Source organism: Rattus norvegicus, chromosome X, assembly GCF_036323735.1.
Source record: "Rattus norvegicus strain BN/NHsdMcwi chromosome X, GRCr8, whole genome shotgun sequence".
NCBI classification, from domain to species: Eukaryota; Metazoa; Chordata; class Mammalia; order Rodentia; family Muridae; genus Rattus; species Rattus norvegicus.
Window position 1 is genome coordinate 52,785,101 of NC_086039.1, and position 21,643 is coordinate 52,806,743.

At 34.7% G+C, this 21,643-nt stretch overlaps 1 protein-coding gene across 12 annotated transcripts in view; it reads left to right on the top strand.

Moving 5' to 3' along the window:
* Dmd (dystrophin) overlaps window positions 1-21,643 on the top strand; it is a 2,367,748-nt gene that overhangs the window by 1,715,003 nt on the left and 631,102 nt on the right. For all 12 annotated transcript variants that reach the window (XM_063279795.1, XM_063279798.1, XM_063279800.1 and 9 more), the window contains 2 exons: window positions 6,270-6,481; window positions 21,116-21,270. In XM_063279795.1, the coding sequence (XP_063135865.1) occupies window positions 6,270-6,481; window positions 21,116-21,270 (367 nt within the window). The remainder of the gene's footprint in view (window positions 1-6,269; window positions 6,482-21,115; window positions 21,271-21,643) is intronic.

Genomic DNA, 21,643 nt, shown 5'->3' on the forward strand with positions numbered 1-21,643 from the left:
TCCATGGTTAGAAAGAAACAACAGGGGAAAAAGGATTTGCAATTCACTTTTGGAATTCCTCTTCAATCACCCAAAGCTTTTGTACTAGGTCATGTTTGTTAAAGAATTCCAGATCCCTTTAGCAGGGTCAAGCATTTAACATATGGGCATTTGCAGGTACTTATAAAACAAATTTTGCTCCTTCAAATTAGGATTTTATGTATACTAATAGTTTTTCAGTTTTAAAAATCATCTTCCATCATGAGAACTTTTATGGGAATAATAAGACAAATACAGCAATAAATGTTCTTTAGAAGATATATTCATTATCTGTTTCATAGGACTATTTACCACACTGTTAAGATTATCACCCAATATTTATTTGCCAGCCTAATGATTGGAAAACAAAAAAACTGGCCTGGAATCCATTTCTAGCTCCACTCCATGCACATTTAATGTTATTTTGAGCAAAGCCTTTGGTCATTGTATTCTTATGAATCCTGTTTAATATCTTTAAAACTTCCATTTCTACAGGTCATACTTTTTTCAAAATTGGAAATAGGTGTTAGCAAATTCCAAAACTGCTTAAGTAGTATGCTGCTTTGTTTGCTTGGGAAAATGTTTTATTTAACAATTTAATACTTTGAAATGTTTCAAAAAGGAAAACTGAAAGCTTTGCAGTATAACCAAATACTCATCATTTAGAATCCAGAGCCTGTTCAATTACTTCATCTCTGTGACTACACACAATCTTCATTGCTTTCTAATGCATTCCAAAATAATTCTGTTTATTTTACTCCTAAATACAATGTAGATTTCTTTATCTAGAGCTCATTATTCAGGACATTTCTTTTGTCTATACCAACCTTGGTTTAGAAGACATCTCAGTATTCCACTTGATGAGCTTTTATGAATAAAACATACACAGCTATGTGGTGTATGCCGCTATCAAGATACAAAGAGAAAAACACCATCAATCCAGAAAAGGGCATTTTTAAAGGTTGGCTTGAGCTTACTTTATCTCACTTTCAGCATCACTGAGTATGTGGCCATAGGATTACCAAGGGAAAACATGACTAATGACCATCTAGGGGAACAGTATGGCTCTTGGCATGTTGATTGCACATGAAATTACAGTGTTGGCTAAATTCTTCAGCCTTCTCTTTTCAGCAGAAGCATCAATAAACATGCATGTCACACATGTCACAACTCATTACAGCTGCAAAGAACCCCATAGCACAGCCAATCTGCTTGCTCTTTGTTTCACCACTCAATACTTAAGAAGCCTGGAGAAATATTACATAAGTAGATAATTGCACATCTTTACCCCTATAATTGAGAGCAAATTGGGGACAGATATGGATAGTGAATTATGGCCATTGTTTATTTCATCTCTATAGATTACTGATCTCTTTCGTCATTACTTCTAAATTACAATATACTTAGTATACGATTAAGAGTAAATTAATAATCACTTCCATACTCCAAACAAATGTTATCTGTTTGGATGATATTGATATATTTGAAATTGAAGATTTATTGTGTTTCTGCCTATTGTGGATTTAAAGGCTTGCTTATCCCTGCATTGTAGGTTTTGGAGAGTAGAAAGGAGAAAAGCAGATAGTCCATTTGATAACAGTAACTAGAGGTTTGCCATGTCTCCTTGACTTTTCTCTAGCATCTGATATGTTATAGTACAGTAATCACATTTCTCCTCTCTTTTTCCTAAATGGAATTAAGAATATATGATTACCATAAATTTCTTTTCCTCTTCTTCATGAACTTGTATTGAACGTATTTTTGTAGTACTTACATATTGATAGATCTTCCACAAAATCATGTTAAATCCTTGTTGGAAGTCAAAAGGCTATACATCAACATCATCTATAATTTGGTTAATAGTTTCTTTTCCTTTTCATTGCTTTAAGTCTTTGAATGTCAAACATTGAAATACATTAACATTATTCTTGGTATAGCTGTATGTAGCTAAGTACAAAAATATAGTAATAGTGATTCCTTTATTTATTGCCTCATGAGACAATCTGTAATTCCCCATATTCAGGAGACAGTCTGTAATACGCCATGTTTTTTCTAACCACAAAAAGATAGTTCAGAGTTCATTGTCTTGACTATACTTGGGATCATTTTCCCTTATCTTTCCATACAGGTAATCATATATGTTCTTTTCATTTGCTCATGTGACCTTAGAAGATTAGCTCACAGTATAAGTGTTCCAGCTTGGTATTTTCTACATGGAATACTTGGATGAGCTACAAGATCACTAAAATTCACAGTGTGCACCCTAGCATATCATGGATGTGTCCTGATAATCTGCTCTTTAGTCCTTTTCTTTAAGAAAAACAATAACATCTTACTTAACAAGGCCCTTTTATGTTTGTGCCCATTGCTTAGATTCACCATCACAAGAACTTTGTGGCTATCCAGCTGCTATTTATTTATTTTTTTACTCTTTCAGTTGAGGAAGCTGATTCTTGCCTAGTAAATTAACTTTTCCAATTAAAATTTGCTGTTTAATTACAAAACTAGGCCTAGAATCCAGGATACACTGAAAATCAATGTTATTTTCTAAAATTCAATGGCACAAACTTCTACTTCTCAGGCTATATCATCAGTGCTGAAATTGCTATTCTTTCTTCAGTAGCAGTGGATGTTCAAAATAGCAATCATTTCTTTTTTTACATACCAGTCATTCCTGGGAAAACTGTAGGAATTTATTTCAGTCAAGAGCATATATCAATAATCAAACCTAGCTCATTTAAGAACGGAAAGTAAAGAATTGGTTAGTACTTAATCAACTGAACTGTTTCTGCAATATTGTGATTCTTAGCATGATTACTGGGTTTCCAATTTGACACTTCTGGAGACCTGTAAATCAAGACTCATGCTGTGTCCCATTCTGTCATCCTGAGTCGTAGCTTTGGTTATTTACTTCCCTTCATTATCCAGCATCTATTTACTCTGTAAATCAGTTGAGAGGCTTTCTGCAATGGACCTCTATGAGAAAAAAATGTGTATTTCTGAGTTGCTTTTCAATTAGAAACATGCACAGATTGTCTGGGTTTATGAGCATATATTTTATTATTATTTCACTTTTGTATTTCAGTGGAATCTGGTATAAATGTAAATCTAACAGTATGAGCTCTAGTGACCAAATGTATTGCCATAATACATCTTTGGTCAATCAATCTCCTGAGGGAAAGTGTTGCAAGTGTGATAAAAATCTGTAATTTGAACTGCTGCCCATTATGGACAATTACTAGGTCTGTATGCTGTCCAACTCCCACACTGAACCATTTCCAGAATAATAGCTTAGCTTTGATGATCTTTAGACTTTATGTCCCTTTCATCTCTTGACAAAATGAAGTACCTGTAATGCTCCTAAATTTTTTTACATGTGTTTGTTCAGGCCTTCCCTGGTGATTACTACCAGTTACTCAACTGCATTGCCCAACTTTTTTTTACTCAATAGGTGAACAATTTTATGGTCTAATCATTTATGGCAAGTTCACTGTCCAGTGAATAAATGTACCATACTTATTCCCCTTTTGTGATACAGAGAATCAGACTAAGAACTCCTGTATGGTGAGCAAGCTTACTATATTATGCTTTTTACCACTGAGCAACACCCGCAGCAATACAAGCCCTAAACCACGTTGTAACTTTAGCAAACTGATCTCTATAATACAAGGTCGTACCACTTTTGAAGAAGAACCTCTAATATATATATATATATATATATATAATATTTCATAAGCTAACACTTTATTATATTTATTTTCTCAATTCCAATATATAATGAAAATTATACTCAGCATAAACATCTAAACTACTAAATAATCACAACTGTGTAAAAACTACACAAATGTAGAGTTTTTTAATTAATCATTCCATTTGTTTACATGTCAAATGACACCCCACTTCTCGGTTTCCCCTCCGCAAACCTCCATCCCATATCTGCCCTCTCCTCTCTCCCATTTGCCTCTATGAGGGTGCTTCCACTCACCCACTCACCCACTCACCCACTTGCCCACCGTTTCCCTCCCCACTGCTCTAGTACGCCCCTATGCTGTGGCATCAAACCTCCACAAGACCAAGGACCTCCTCTCTCACTGATCAGACAAGGCCAAATATATATCTGGAGCCATGGATCCCTCCCTGTACACTCTTTAGGTGGTGGTTCAGTCAGCCTACATTGTTCTTCCTATGGGGTTGCAATCCCCCTCTGCTCCTCCAGTCCTTCAGACAGCTCCCCAAACGGCTTCGCAGAGCTCAGCCTGATGGGTGGCTGTGAGCATCCAAGTCTGCATTGGCAGGTTCCTGGCCAAACCTCACCAGGAACAGCCATATCACGTTTCTATCAGCAAGTGCCCCTTCCAACAGCAACAGTGCTGGGATTGGTGTCTGTAGACAGGACGGATCCCCAGGTGGGGCAGTTCCTGAGTGGCTCTTCCTTCAGTCTCTGCTCCATTTTTGTCCCTGTTCTTCCTTTGGAAAGGAACATTTCTGGGTTAAAACTTTTGAAATGGGTGGGTAGCCCCATCCCTCAACCAGGGACCGTGCTTATTTCCTGGAGGTTGTCTCTACAGGTTCTATCTCCCCTTCTCTGTGCACTCTGGCTAGTCCTTCCTGTTGGGTCCAGGAAGCCTCTCATTTCCCTGGAGTCTGGAACCCTCCAGTTCCTAATCCTACTGCTATGTAATTTTAGCATATGCCTTTACCAACTAAGTCATACTGCAACCAGGTTGATAGTATTTATTTTAGTGAATATAATAATACTAATTTGAATTATGCCCCCCAAAAGAAAACAAACCTCAGAATGATAGAGGCAAATATGGTTTATTTGTAAGAAAACCAAAGGAAATACCTTTAGGGGGGTGGAACGGAGATAGGGAAAGGAAAGAAACTAAGAAAGCCAATTATTGTGAAGGCTATTGTTTTTAACAGTTGTTCAACATTGATAAGGGAACTCCTAGAGGATAGTGGAAAACACTTATAGTTTTTACCAAAAGCAACAAGGGCAGGAATCAAGGAGTAATGTTCTTCCAACTCTTATCTGGCATTGCCTTAATACTACTACTGAGGCTTTAATTCTCCCTACAAGTCTGCTCAAGATAAAAAAAAATCATAATGCTTGTATTCATGCAAGTGCCTGCTAATGAGTACACAAGGAAAGTATCAAATGTATATAGATTGGTCACTGGCAGCATCCACTACACATCCTTATGCTTGCAGGTAAGGTATCTACTGTATAGAGTGAGAAATAGAAAAGTAAACATAAATATAAAATAAATATAAATCATGGTAGTGTGTGATAAGTATCCACGAGTGCACAAAGGATGATCAGGAAACCTTTTATCTATAATAATGATATTTGAAAACAGTTAGTTATCAAAGATAAACCTAGAAGGAAAATGTATCTTCAACCATAAATGTAAAAAGCTGCTCACAAAAAACTCTGGAATAATTCTCTAGATACCTCCTTTAAAATATCCGTTTTATTGGCAAATTTATCATAAAGAGAATTGGAATAGGAAAAGGCAAAATACCATACCCCAAAATGTATTGATACCTATAAGAATCATGGAATCATAGCATCTGGATACTACTACAATGTTGGTAATATTTGGTTCTATGGGCTTTGGAAGTTTATTGTGTAAAATTTCCTTCACAGTGGCATGTGTATCAAGTATATTTGTAAATATCCTTGTTAAATATGTATAAAGATCAATGTCTTGTCTTATTCTCGTTTGAACATGAAAGCCAGAGCACAACCTCTGGAGTCAGTCCTCAGGTGTTTTCCACCATTTATTTGAGACAAGGTATCTCTTTAATTTGAAACTTCACTAAGTAAGATAGACTAGCTACCCAATGAGCTCATTAAGCCTGTCTCTGCTTCTCATCTTGACTCTGAGTTTGAAACATCCAAACACACACCCTTACACTCACAAGTAAATGCTTACATAATAGAACCAAGCCCTTCAGTACCGATCCAAGAAGTAATTGTTATTTGGTATCAGTGTCTGAGGTTGGATTTATATTTCTAAACATAGCACCAATATTCTAATTTATTCCCTTGCATGCAATTTAAGAGGAAGTCAACTTTGTCACCTGAGTGAGGAAATCATTTTACTAATTATTCTACCTACCCCACCCATAGTACCTCGGAAATTTTTAATGAGGATAGAAATGTTCGATGACGTTTAGATACTAAATTCCACTGTCTTCTCTTGAGTAGTATTTACTGTTCTTTATTTTTCCTTTCATTCCAGTTGAAAGAATTCAGATTCAGTGGGATGAGGTACAAGAACAGCTGCAGAACAGGAGACAACAGTTGAATGAAATGTTAAAGGATTCAACACAATGGCTAGAAGCTAAGGAAGAAGCTGAACAGGTTATAGGACAGGCCAGAGGCAAGCTTGACTCATGGAAAGAAGGTCCTCACACGATGGATGCAATCCAAAAGAAAATCACAGAAACCAAGGTTAGTGCCAAATGTATCTTTTTAAAAATAAACTACTTGTAGCAAATGAAGCCATGCCATAGATTAAAATTTAATAGGTTTTAGTGAAAATTACATCTTAAAAATGAGCAGTGGAATTTTTGGTTATATGTGTTTGTTTTTGAGATAAAATCTCAAACCCAAAATCTTTGGGGGGTTAGGGGGATGTTGGCTGGGAAACTGGGAAAGGGAATAACAATTGAAATGTAAATAAGAAATATCCAAGTTAATAAAGACAGAGGAAAAAAAATCCTCAAGATTACAGGTAAGTGCCACTACACCTACCTGCTCAAAATTTTGGGACACTGTACAGGTTAGAGGAAAACTGATAGCCCATTGTAACCTTAAAGTTAACTTTTGTCTTGTAATACGAACAGTTTGCTTTTGTTTTTCTTTGTTAATACAGGTTCTTAAGTAGCCTATTCTTGCCTTCATACTTCATCTTCCTGCCTGCATCCCTGGGAATTACAAGCATGTGCTTTCTGCTGGGGTTGAACTCAAGACTTCCTCTATTTATTCTCTTAAGTGAGATAAATCCTGGTTTATCACCTAGGTTTTATACCACACTATTTTTTTAAGAACACTTCAACCTAATATGCATACCACACTTCCATACTAGTATGACGTTAACTTAATATTCATCATTAATTTCTTCCTAGGAAAGTAATAGATAGATATACTTGCTCTTATATCTAACTGGCTCTAACTGGAGAAGGGAATGAGTAGGTATCAGAAAAAGGTGCAAGTGGAACTCGTACTCTCACTTTCTTCTCCCTTTCTCTGATGTTAACACAACAGTTTTTTATGTCTCTTATTCTTGCTTTTCTTTTTCGCCATCTGTCTTTTAAAATGTTAGAAATATCTTTCCACTTAATAGTTTAGCACTTTCAAGGCTAAAAGGGAGGGGTAAGGAAATAAAGTGCATTCACTTTATCAAGTACCATGCATGATGCTTTATATACATTTGATCATTTCAAATCTTACATGTATTGGTCATCTGAGACATTAAATGCTAAACAATGGATACTGTTGAAAGATTTTTTTAACCAGTGAAATAACATGGTTGGATGGTTTGGATATTTGATCAGAAACTATCCACTGTTTTTCTCCATTCTGTTAGAAAGTCTTTCTGGCAGGCAAGGATCTGAATCTGATACAAGTTATGTTATCTAAGGAAAAAAACATAATTTTCTTGATAATGTCTATTTCAATTCTCAAATATCTCATATCCAAAGCAGTCTATTTATATTGTGTTAAGTTGTATTGAGATATAAAACCTGTGATATCAAGAACATAATACAATAAAACTTAATAATAATTGATTTGTTAATTATAGTCTATTAGAAACTGATAAATCCTTTTCTACAATCTCTGTCCAACTGGTCACTTGGGGACAAGCTTTTCTAGTTTTTTTCAAAACTATTGTTTTAAACATATGGGTTCCCCTAAGCCACTGAGATTATGCTCATTTAGTTCATGAATTTTATGGAAGGCCTAGGATTTCTACCATGTCTCACTGATCAGATCTTTCCCCCCATTAATTTCAGATACACTGAATGGTATTAATAAACTTTTAGCCAATCTTCATCAAAGCCACTTTGTTAGAGAATCTAAGCTTCTATGAAGTTAAGATCTCTGGTATATAAAAATTCTAGAAGGCTGGGTGGGATTTTAAGACTCATTATTACCTCTATTAGTATTAATTTCCTGGCACAAATGCATAAGTAATTTCTAATAATTGTTTCCTTAATTCTTGGTCTGACTAAATGAAATTAAATCCATGTGGTTATTCTTGATTGGTCTGTTCTTATCTATAAACTACTATATTATGAATTTCACAGATCATAAACAAAAAAGGTTAATGGATACAAAATTATCAAGAAAATGTTTGAAATATATGAGGGGGGAAAAAGGAAAATGAGATGTAAGTAGTGCTATATTTGACTCTAAATGTTGAAAATTGAAAAATAATCTTACCCTGAAAGAATCCTAAGGGGGTGTCAGGAATTATTAGGATATAATAAGTAGCTGTTTAAAAAATACTAAAAGAAAAGAAATTATAGAAGAAAACAAAACAGTCTATGTATCTAAATGGATTTTTTAAAAGACCTAACACAACACAGGATTTTATTATAATTATTATCTTTTTTAAGATTTTTAAAAATGGCTTTGAGTACTCTTCTGTCTCCTTCATAAAAATGACTTGGTCATTTTCTCTAGAAATTGTAGGTATTCTTGTCTCCTTTTAGAAATTTAATGATAGACATGTCCGTCAAAGTAAACATATGATCATAAGACAGATGAAAAAGATTGCCAAAACATTAATGTTTCCATCTACCTCCTTCCCTGGATGGTATAAAGGAATACTGAAACAATCCTATTGTTAATACTAAAGTTGGGTGTTAAATGCTAAAAACAGTGGTAGTCACTTTACATTTACTTTTTTAATTGGTTCTCACAGTCATTTCTTATGAAAAGGGCTCCTTTTTAGTGGTACGCAGAAGACTGAAGGCTGATGAGGTTCAGTGACTACTTTTGATAGGAATAGGGATGTGAAACAGGAATTTACAGCAATTATTCTTGTAGATGACTTCGCAGATTTTCTTTTCCACCCACTTTCTGTGTAAATAAAAGAAATTGATAAAACATCATGAGGCTCAGAACAAGACAACAGTAATTATTAATTGACAAATAAGATATTATTGATAAGCCAACTGGCTGAAAAAGAAAGTAACTGAATAGTGTAATATGGGAACATTTTCACAGTATTTTCTACTCTGAAAAACTGAAGATAATTTCAAATTATATTCATTTAGATGAAACTACTATTTTTAAATCTTTGCAAAGTTAGGGAAAAAATAAAAGAGAGATTTTTTTCACAGCTAAATGTGTTCCCACTGCTGAGTGACGCTGGCAGGCTTACCATTTACAATTTTCTTTGAAGAAAAAGGTTTGGAAATAGATACAAGCAGACACTGGATAATCTGACCTACATCTCTCTCCTCATAAAGTATTGCTAGATTTGTTTCCCTCTGATTTCCAAGAGAAGCTACTAGTCTTGCAAGACCCTTATCAGATCTGGAGAGCTGTGGTTCTAACAGTCAGCCTCCATTACTGCCCCATTCCTGAGGACACAGTCTACTCTTAATAAATAGCAGTGAACGGCTTCCAACGCTAACACAATTCTATGACTTTTTTTTTACCTTTTTTTTGTTTTAAAAGGGTTAATCTGGATTAACAGCCTTGGCTGTCCTACAACTCACTTTGTAGGCCAGGATAGCTGAAAACACACACAGAGATCCACCTGCCTCCACCTCATGAGTGCTAGGATTAAAGGCATGTGCCACCATGCCCAGCGATCTCTTTAGTACTTAAAAAAAAAATCATCGTGACTGAATTTTACTGATCATGATTTCTAGCAATCTAGATGCGTTATTGATTCTAATCACTAATTTATACTAACCACATGCACAATATTATTCAAATAATGTGTATAATTTTTTTTAAAATTCTGAATTTTCACGTTTGTGTTATCACATGATTTTTCACCATTTTATACTTTTTAGTCGTTATCATTTTTGATTCGTCATAGCATTTCACTAAGTTCCAGCTTTAATTCTTACCTCTCTGGCTTCATATTTGTAAACTATCCATGTCTTAGTTAAAAAAATGGGAAGCAGGGGCTGGGGATTTAGCTCAGTGGTAGAGCGCTTACCTAGGAAGCGCAAGGCCCTGGGTTCGGTCCCCAGCTCCGAAAAAAAGAACCAAAAAAAAATGGGAAGCAATTGTACAAGTAATATCATATTCACATTGTAGAAATCACATGTGAGATGACAGCTGGGAAAGCCTACCTTAAAATCAAAGTCAAGATAGAAGGAGATAGCAGTAGGAGAACACTAGTTAGGCAGAAAAACAGACTCCAGATAGTCTATTCTATGAATTACTAATTAATGGGTTATGATAAACCTATACATAATCTATTTTACATTCTCTCTTTGCTGAACATTTGGTATTCAGATTATTTAATTAACCACATCTTATTTGATCTTCTTAGGGTTGGTATAAATATGCTCTCTTTCAAGAGACAGATGTTACAAAACAACCCCCCCAAAACAACCCAACACACACACACACACACACACACACACACACACACACACACACACACACACACATGATTCAACAGTAAACAAAATCCCTGCCAACAAGTCATAAGAATCCTGTGAGAGATTCTCATGTGCCATTTAGAACTTTCAGAAAAGGCAAAAGTAGTATTCCAATGGCACCTGAAACTGCCAGCACTCATCAGTCTAGGATTTGTTTCATTTGGCACAATCTTGGTTGAGTTCACAGCCTATTCGCCAGGCTAAGATTGGACCAAACTTGGCAATGGGATCTTTGGAAAAAATTATTTCTTGATCATTTTGAATTCTCTTTTCCAGTGGCAATAAAGATTTGGCCAGGCTCACACTTTTCATTTATTTTTCTCCTTTCAGCTTTTGAAAATGAAATTCCTTTTTTCTCTCTTCTGTGATTGCTTTTGTGTCAAATTCAGCATAAAAGCTTTTCAAACGTGACAGTATTAGCTGTTTTGTACTTGGGTGAGCTAAGAGTACATGAATTCAATAGAGAAGTGAAATCTTGTTTGAGCCTAGCTGATTTGGCTATTTAATACTTGAAACTATTTGAAGGGAGAAATTAATAACTTTCAATTATTAAATAAACATTCCTGAGGCTGAAAAAGCCTATGTTTTAGATACATCTTTTACCAGAGCATAGATACATTATAATTGTAATTAATTTTCTTATTAAAACCTGTTCTATAATGTACCTACACTAGCCACTTGAAAATCACAAATTATTTTAGTAGGAAATAAAAATGTCAGGGGCAATTCTTTGATAAACTTAAAGGCTACATTATTATTTTATGTGTGTGTGGGGGGGGATGAAAGTTATATATGAGACAGTATTCTCCCTGTATTATAGGTATTTACAATGATAGAAACAAAGGTTTATATATGTTAAGTATACACATTTTGATATGTATGGATATATGTATATATGCAAGTATGTATTCTAGAGTTACAAAAGTAACTGAAAGTAGTAGTGATTTCTAATCTAATAATGAAAAACATTGTCTAATATTATCTGTTCAGAACCTACCATCTGTTCATGCATTTTTAAATGTCCCCTTTATTTTCCCTGTAACACTGCCAAATGATTAAGAATCAATAAGCTAATAGTACTTTTCTTCTTGTAGTACTAGGAGGCCAATAAACTTAAAACATAGAGAACATACCTTATATCTCTGATATAACACAACTAATATCAGAGTAATTTCCCTTGTTACTTGTACGTATATTGAAGACAGAGTTTCCATGTCTTGCTTTCCTTTATACTCTGATCACACCATTATTTTTGCTAGGTTTCATTCACAGTTTAACTTCTTCAGTACTTGAAAATATACTGTGATGACTGTAGAAATCCATTCCTTCACAAAAAGCAAACCAAAAAAAAAATAAAATAAAACAAATTTTAGAAGATAATTGTAGAAATTCTCCTCTGAACTCAGAAAGTTAACCAAAAGTTATAATCTCTGACATGTTATACTTCTGCAAGAACAGTGAGGTTTTCCTGTCCTTTTCTTCTAGCTCCACAGTAGTCTGAAGGATCAGCAACCTTGGAACCACTGGAAAAATAAAAACAAAAAAAGATGGATAATCCAGTCTTTACTTGACCTGACTTAAAGCTAACTCCCTATGAAAAAACATCCATTTATGTTCATAATATACATCACTCCATAGAAGTTATTTAACATAACATTATATATTGGCAGTGATACTCATTGAGGATTTAAAAAAATTTAAATGGGCATCTGGGTATTGACATGTCATTATGGGGGGTTCGAAAGCTCTGGTATATTTGTGGAGAGTGGAGAAGGTCTTGGGCATACATCCACAAATATAGGTAAATTAAAAGAGAAAAACTATAAACAAGTACCACATGGAAATTCTGTCTTTGAAAGCACAACAGCTAGCATAAAACAGTCATGATGAATGCTCAAAAGATATAATCCAGTCTGAGAAAAAGAAAAATAATATATAAATACATAAAGCAAAAACTGAAAAAATAAAGTGACATGCAATTCAAGAAAATGTAGCTGGCTGTTTCTGATTTTTAATAACAGATTGAGTATCTGGACAGGTAAGCAAGGGGAGATACTTGAAGAATACTATACTCTTATAAACTGTAGTAGCCATCTCTACATTCTCTACACAATAATAACAGGATTCATATTATTCTGTTTTATAATAAATCCTCTTCAAGATTGTCCACAAAGAGATGAAAATTCTATAGTGTAAATTTTCAGATTATGGAATAAAATTGAAGATAAATAGCTGGAACACATTGAAGAGTTTGAAAATGAAAGAAATTATATACTGCATGCTAATGGATGCACTGTGCTAGAGAAGAAATCTCATTAAAATTAAAACTACCTTGAGAAAAATCAGAATAAAAACATAAAATCCTAAAAGCCTCTAAAGAATAAAGTGTGTGTCATGTGCTGTGAAAAAAAAATAAAAGGACTATCTCAAATCAATAGCCACATTTCCTATCATTGGAAATTGCAAAAAGAAGAAAATTCTAATGTTATCATAAATAATAGATGCTATACTGGATAACAAAAGAAAGAAAATTGGTTCAATATGGAAAGATTTAGAACTGTGTTTAGATGCAACCGACAGAGTTCTTTTTTTTTATCTTTTTTTCCTCCATCTTTACTAAATCGGGTATTTCCTATTTACATTTCAATTGTTATTACCTTTCCTGGTTTCCAGGCAAACATCCCCCTAATCTCCCCCTCCCCTTCTATATAGGTGTTCCCCTCCCCATCCTCCCCCATTACTGCCCTCCCCCCAACAATCCCGTTCACTGGGGGTTCAGTCTTGGCAGGACCATAGAAATTGAAATATTATTATATGACAAATTCATTATGATTCTAATAGTATAGGATAGATAAACCTCAAAGTCATGCCAATTCATACAACCCAGTCAAAAATAACATTGTCTCTCTCTGGTTATATGTAAAACAAATAATAACTGGGGATGAAGAAAATTGATAGTTGAAGGTTGTTATTAATATGAGGTAAAGAAAACCTTGCCTCAGAATTGGACTTTAGGAATGGTTGCATATATATGTGACTCAATTTACAAAATAAAGTATACAGTTTCAATGCGTGTATAATACATGGGTTATTTACTGGTGAATCTGCTTTTTAAAGTATATTCACACTTCATGAAGACTGAAGGGTCTTTTTCCTGATTTTTAAAGTGCAAATATATGATCTCATGACAAGACATATGTGTGAATGTAACTTCCTATAGTCGTTCATAGCAATAAAAAAAATTACCTAGAAATCTGGGTAGGGTGGTTCTGGTGATTTCTGATGTTATTTTAGGGGTGGTTTCTACAGGAACACTTCCACACACTTTCAACCATACTTCTCTTAGAATTCTGGGTTATTTGGATGATTTGTTAATTACAACACTGCTTAAGCCTTTTAATAAAGTTAGCAAATTAAAGTGAGAGCTCAAATAAAGAGAATGCTTTCCAAATGTCATAATGAAATTAAGGTAATGAAGTACTTGGAGGACTCTCCTCCCATCCTTTTTTATAAAACTTATTCCAAAGAAGCTGGAAGAGAAATGGGGCCTGAAAGTAAAGAGAGGAAAAATAAATTGTATGCCATTAGTTTAATTATAAAAATTCATTACATGAAGCCATGTAAGACAGAAAATAATGGAACTCTAATGGGTTGGCCGATAACACATTTACTAGCCTGCTCTCAGCTTGTAGTCATTGTTGAAAGAACAAAAAAAGTAGCAGCACTGGTATGGAGCCCTCAAAGCTGTTGCAGAGATTAATCATTTCCAGTAAGCTGGAAAATGAGGGCCATTTTCTTAAATAGTATCCTGTATGGAGTGTTACCTTATGAAACAGAATTGTTTGGTAATGTCAAAGGTTTAATGGATGAGTCTTAGAGTTAATGGTGAGAAGCTTTACATTCGAAATAGCTTCCTTGCACATATTTTAACATTTTTATTATAAATCCATAAAGGATTTTATAGGTCATTTTAATTCACACAAGAAAGAAATTACCTTTCTTTTCCCAATAAAGATTTATAGAATCTTAATTCATATTTATAGCTAAATTGTTTAGTGATTTTAAAGAACCAAGCAAATATATTCTTTTTTCTGCTCTCTATGAACATTCTACTTTAAGTTGCACACTAATTTTCCAATGATGCTATAATTATTGAAAAAAAAGGCTTCAAACTTCAATTACAGCATATCCAATTACTTCTCTTAAATTTATTTATATGCAAATTATATGCAAATATATTATGAAACCTGAGTCTAGATACCTACACTTTTGTGATATATTTTTAACAGACTTTACTATCTTGAAAAAGTATGTCAAGTGTAATGATTTTGTGTTGGTAAGTAAACAATTATGAAATTGCAGTAAGGAAAGAAAATTTAACAAATGTTAAATGTGTATATGTAGGTATGCTACATATGTTTGTGGTGTTTCTTCACAGGGATGGAAATTGGATTTGTATTTTATCAGAGGGGGTTGGATTTATTCGTCAAATTTACTCACATTTTGTACCACTGTTAGTTGGTGTACACTTTCTACACACCAACTGGCCTTCCAAAGTACAAATAGTTGCAAAAATTAGTACAGAGAACGACTCATTCACCCAATCAGGAGTCCCATATAAGCACTAGACTGGAAGCCATAGTATATATGCTGAGGATATGGTGCAACTCATGTAGGCCCTGTGCATGCTGCCTCAGTCTGTGTGAGTTCACATAAACTTCATTCATGTTGTTTAGGGGGCCTCATTTTCTTGGTGTCCTTCATCGCCTCTGACTCATATTCTTTTCTCCTTTTCTTCTGCAGAGTTCTCTGAGCCCTAAAGAAAGGGATTTGATGGAGACATTCCCTTTACAATTGTGTGTTCCAGAGTCTTTTTATTTCTGCATATTATCTTGTTCTGGGACTCTATATATGCTCCTATCAGCTGCAGGAGGAAGTTTTTTTGATAACAGCTGAGTAACACAATGATCTATGAGCATAGCAGAATATCATTAGGAGTCATTTTATCATTACTTATTTTTGTATGTTTTAGATCAGTATTATTTGATTTTACCAGAGGTCTCTGGACAATCTAGTCTCAGATTCTTGGTCAATCAAGCAGTGTTAGTTATGGGTTTCATTTTGCAGAGTTGGCTTTAAGTCAAATCACTTATTGGTCAGTTACTTCCAAAAGGTTTATGAGCATATCTTGGAGAAATAATACTATTGTGAATAAAGGTTTTGTGGCTGGATTGGTGCTTACATTTCTCTTTTGACAGTTTACAGAGACCCTTATTGTATCAAAGATACTGGATCATACTGATGAACATGCTATGTAGACACCAGCTCAGCATATCTGTTGTCCATGCTCTCTTTAATAATGGGGCCTAGCTGTCAGTTTATACAGAGCAACCTATACTCTTGGTAACAGCCTAAATTGTTGGAGGATTCTCATGGAGCCTCTTTGACTAGCATTCAATTAGATGTAACCCAATTCTGATACTGGAAGCTTCCTTTGGTGACAAAAGATGACAAATTGAAACTCTGTCTCTCTCATTATTTGATTACATTTAGAATACCTTCGTATATGCATGTATTTTAGGAAGTTTCTACTGTGTTAGGTTTCCATACTACTGTTCAAATACCCGTAATTTTTGTTGACTTTGTGTATCCCTACTCTTCTCCCTCCCAAATTGACCCTCTCATTCCTGCCCCCACCAAATCAATATCTATATTCTATTTCCCATTCTTAAAGAGATCTATCTGTTCTCTCTAGTCCCTTACTCTATACATAACCTTATATAGTTCTATAGATAGTAACATTATTATCATTGACCTAACAATGAATATCTACATATAAGCTCTGTACATTATGTTAAGATCCTTTGGGGTTGGGGATTTGTGGTAGAGCGCTTGCCTAGGAAGTGCAAGGCCCTGGGTTCGGTCCCCAGCTCCGAAAAAAAGAAAAAAAAAGAAAAAAGATCCTCTTTTCTAATTTTCCAAACAATTTGATTTTCATTTTGTACATCACTCAAAACATGCTTAACACAGAGTTAATAGCTCCATCCCATTTGGGGGAAATAAAGGCTTCCATTGAAAGTGGCATTTTCTTAGTCCTCACAGGTTATCATAAGATCCTTTGAGACACACAGAATTTCCCAAAGCAAGTTCACCTGGAATAAGTGTTCATTTAACTTGTAGACTAGTAACCCCAATCACATGCTATAAGAAAATTATTGTAACAATCTTGCCATTTTAATTCAGGAACTATCTATTCTCTTTTATCTTCTATGGTAAAGAGGGACATTCACAGATGTTATAATTGTACACTGTGTATAAAACAGAAAGAAATTTGATTTACATCCAGCAGGGGCTCTCACCATAACGACTAAAGGTGGGATTCCTTAGTCTAGCAGGAGTTGTCTACTCCTCTTGGGGGCCTTTGTTTATTTTTGTTCTAGAGCTCTCAGATGTGCTATTAAGTTGCTAGTGTAGGATCTCTCTAATTTCTTTACCAGGCCACTTAGTGCTATGAATTTTTCTCTTAGCACTTCTTTCATTGTGTCCCATCAAGTTTGAGTATGCTGTGTAATCATTTTTATTGAATTCCAGGAAGTCTTTAAATTTTTTTCTTTATTTCTTCACTGACCAAGTTATCTTTGAGTAGAGCATTGTTCAGCTTCCATGTCTATGTGGGCTTTCTCTTGTTTTTGTTGTTATTGAGGACCAGTCTTAGACCATGGTGATCTGATAGGATGCATGGGGTTATTTCAGTCTTCTTGTATCTGTAGAGACTTATTTTGTGACCAATTATATGGTCAGTTTTGGAGAAAGTACCATTAGGTGCTGAGAAGAATGCATATTCTTTTGTTTTAGGGTGAAATGTTCTGTAGGTATCTGTTAAATCTATTTGGTTCATAACCTCTACTAGCTTCACTGTGTCTCTGTTTACTTTCTGTTTCAATGACCTATCCTTAGTGAGAGAGGGGAGTTGAATTCTCCCACTATTATTGTGTAGGGTTTCTCATAAGAAGGCTACTTACCTGATTTTTGTAATTGAGTTTGTGACTAATGATAGAGTTAAAAATTATGGATAATATGCTTTCCTTTTAAAATGCAAATGCTATCTTCTGATTAATAAAATATTTTACATCTTGATATACATTACTTTGTTAGTTTAAGTTTACCTTAAATAATAAAAAGTGGAACGATAATTCTGTATCGTAGGAATTTTCTAGAAAGGGGAAGCATCCATGGAATTGCTTCACATTCAAAGAGCTTTACTCAGTATGGAATCTGCAAAGTAGAAATAGGAACTTCTTGATTATCGATTTATCAATTCTTAATATAAGAAGTTTAGAAGTAAGACTGATATTTCACAAGAATGTATTTTATCTGCTTCAGGTACCAACAACCATGATCTGTAACAAAATAAACTCTTTTGCTTTCTTCTCTCCCCACTTTACCTTTCACTCTCTTTTCTCTCTTTACTACTTTCATGGCACTTTAGTATATAAATAGGTTGAAAGTCTGAAACTATTTCCTATATACAATAATAGCTATCATTTCATTGATTCGAAAATAGCATATTCTAGTTAAGTAAGAAATGTTGAATTAAAAAATGTTGAATTATATAAAAACCTCTTAATTTGTGAGAAATAGGAGCACAGTAAAATGCATTGAATTACTATGATATTATTTTGTTTATGTAAACATTATGTTAACAGAAAACACAAACTATAAAACAAAAATGTTTTTTCACACATTTTTACAACAGCTATTTCATCTGTTCATGCTGATTTTTAAAATTTCCAGGTAAAAACCATGTTCTCTTTTGCCATAATAAAACCATGGTTGTATTTTGTTGTTAGTTTAAGCAGTGAAGATTGAACCTGGGCCTTGTATAAGCACTCTTCCACTGAGTTACAATGTCAGCCCAATCATGTCCTCTTCCCTGTAATGATTGTGTACATTTATTGGTTATTTTCTAACATCACTCTCTTAGTTTTGCTTTTATTGCTGTGAAGAGACACTATAACTACAACAACTCTTATGTATTTATTTATTTATTGGATTTTTTTATTACATTTCAAATGTTAGTCTCTTTCCTAGTTCCCAGGACATAAGCCTCCATCCCATTTCCCTCCCCTTCTTCTATAAGGGTGTTCCCCTCCCAACATTCCCCTACAGTGTGGGTCCACCCTTGGCAGGACCAAGGGCTTCTCCTTCCATTGGTGCCCAATAAGGCCATCCTCTGCTACATATGCATTTGGAGCCATAGGTCTGTCCATGTATAGTCTTTGGGTAGTGGTTTAGTCCCTGAGAGCTCTGGTTGGTTGGTATTGTTCTTATGGGGTTGCAAGCTCCTTCAGCTCCTTCAGCTCCTTCAATCCTTTCTCTAACTCCTCCTACAGAGGCATTCGCCTCTGTATTTGACATGCTCTGGCTGTGTCTCTCAGGAGACATCTATATCTGGTTCCTGTCAGCATGCACTTCTAAACTTCATCAATCTTATCTAGTTTTGGTGGAGATACACACACACACACACACACACACACACACACACACACACACACACACACATATATATATATATATATATATATATATATATATATATATATATGCCACATGTGGGGCAGGCTTTGAATGGCCATTCCTTCAGTCTCTGCTCCAAACTTTGCCTCCATATTCCCTCCTATGAATATTTTTGTTCCCCCTTTTAAGAAGAAGTGAAGCATCTGTATTTTGGTCATCCTTCTTCTTGAGCTTCATGTGATCTGTGGATTGTATCTTGGGTAATTCGAGCTTTTGGGCTAATATCCACCATGTGTCTTGATTTGGTTACCTCACTCAGGATGATATTTTCTAGTTCAATCCATTTGCCTATGAATTTCATAGTCATTTTTTTATTTTAACACTCCAGATTTTATTCCTCTCCTGGTCCACTCTCCAACTGTTCCACATCCCATTCTTTCTCCTCACCCCACTCCATGTCTCCACAAGGATGTTCCTACCCCACTCACCCCACCAGACCTCTAAACTCCCTAGGGACTCCAATCTCTAGAGGGTTAGGACATATTATTTAACTGAACCCAGTCCTCTGCTACATGTATATGTGTTGGGAGCCTCAAATCAGCTGGTGTATTTAACTGGGGCTGTCTTACAGTTTTAGAGGTCTAATCTGTTATCACCATGCTGGGAAGCATGGCAGCAAACAGGCAGATGTGGTGCTGAGGAAAGAGCATAGAGTTCTACATCTTGATCTGCAGGCAGCAGAAGAGAATTGTGTGTCACACTGGGCATAGCTTCATCATATAAGAGACCTCAAAACCTAACCCCATAGTGACACACTTCATCAAACAATGCCACACCTACTGCCAAAAGGACATACCTCCAAATAGTCCTTCATACTATGGGCCAAGCATTCAAACACATGAGTCTATGGGGGCCATATCTATTCAACCCACCACAATCCCCTAAGTAAATATTAAAGTTACTCCTTTGGTGAAAAAATTAATCTTTCATCTTACATTTATCTCTTTGAATATTTTATTAGGTTAAAGTATAAGAAGTGGCATTATGGTGGGAGAGGAGGGCCACTTGATATCTATTGCTGAATTGTCATCATATTATGCTTCTAAATATAGAATATAAGAATTTTACTGGCTTTTGTTTAAAATTTTACGTTCTTGATTTAATATATTTATATTACTTGAAAGTTAAGTTTTTTCTTTTATAAAAAGATTTTATTCTCTCACTTTGTTAAGTCGCCTGTTCATATTTCTTTATTCATACCTCAATGGTTTAGTCCTCATTGTACCTGACCTTGATTAACTTCTTCAAAATGAGGAAATGGATAGTTTAATGACATTAAATTGTCCAAAACAAATTACAAAAACACATGAGTTATTTGGTTTAGAAAGAGTTTATAGCTTGTTTTATATATGAATACTAAAGCACAGGACCTTTAAAGTGTTATAATCTTTCCAAAACCATGGAGTAACAGCACTTTTTGTTCAGCATTTTCTGTATTCAGAGTTTGCTAAATGCCAGTAGATGGCACTAATTACATAAACAATTCAACAAGTTAATGACAACAGAAGAAGGGCCTGTTTTTGTGTTTACATGTTGTTATATGTCACATGCTAAGCAATTACTGTTGAGTTTCTTTTATAACTTATTTTCTCCTATATTAAAAACAATTAAGATTATTTTATTCCCAATTTAATGGTGCTAAATTGAACTGAAGGAGTTAATGCTCAAGATCCAGCATTTGAAATTTTGTCATGGAAAGCATGCTAACTTACATCAATATAGTTGAGAGATTCACATGACAGGTTAAAAACAATTGTATAGTCATGCTGTTGCCTGAAGAATCAGTAGCTATTTATAAAATATTTAAAGATACCTCATTTAGAGATGTCTGAATAAAAATTGACATAATTTTCTTTCCTATACACACCTATAGCAGTTGGCCAAAGACCTCCGACAACGGCAGATAAATGTAGATGTGGCAAATGATTTGGCACTGAAACTTCTTCGGGACTATTCTGCTGATGATACCAGAAAAGTACACATGATAACAGAAAATATCAACACTTCTTGGGGAAACATTCTTAAAAGGTAAGAACTACTTTATTTCTCAAACTATTTTTAGCTGTAATGAAGGGGTAGTGACCTTGGATGGAGCACACCATTCCATTAATGACATACGCCAGTTCAACTCAAAAGCCTGTCTTGCTGTCCTGTTTAATGAAGAGAAGCCTGGGATTTTGGGTTGTGAAATGATTTGTCTCCATTCACAAATACAGTGAGAGACTAAAACCAACTTCCAGTTTCTCAGAAAGCAGACAAAGAACAGAGGAAAGGACCAGGAGTAGAAAAAAAAATACTTGTTGAAATCATGTATAGAATGAGGTACTTTCTTCACTTAGGCCCCAACTTTGAATATTTCCACCTTTTTCCAGTAATGCCAACAAATTTTGAATCAATAAGT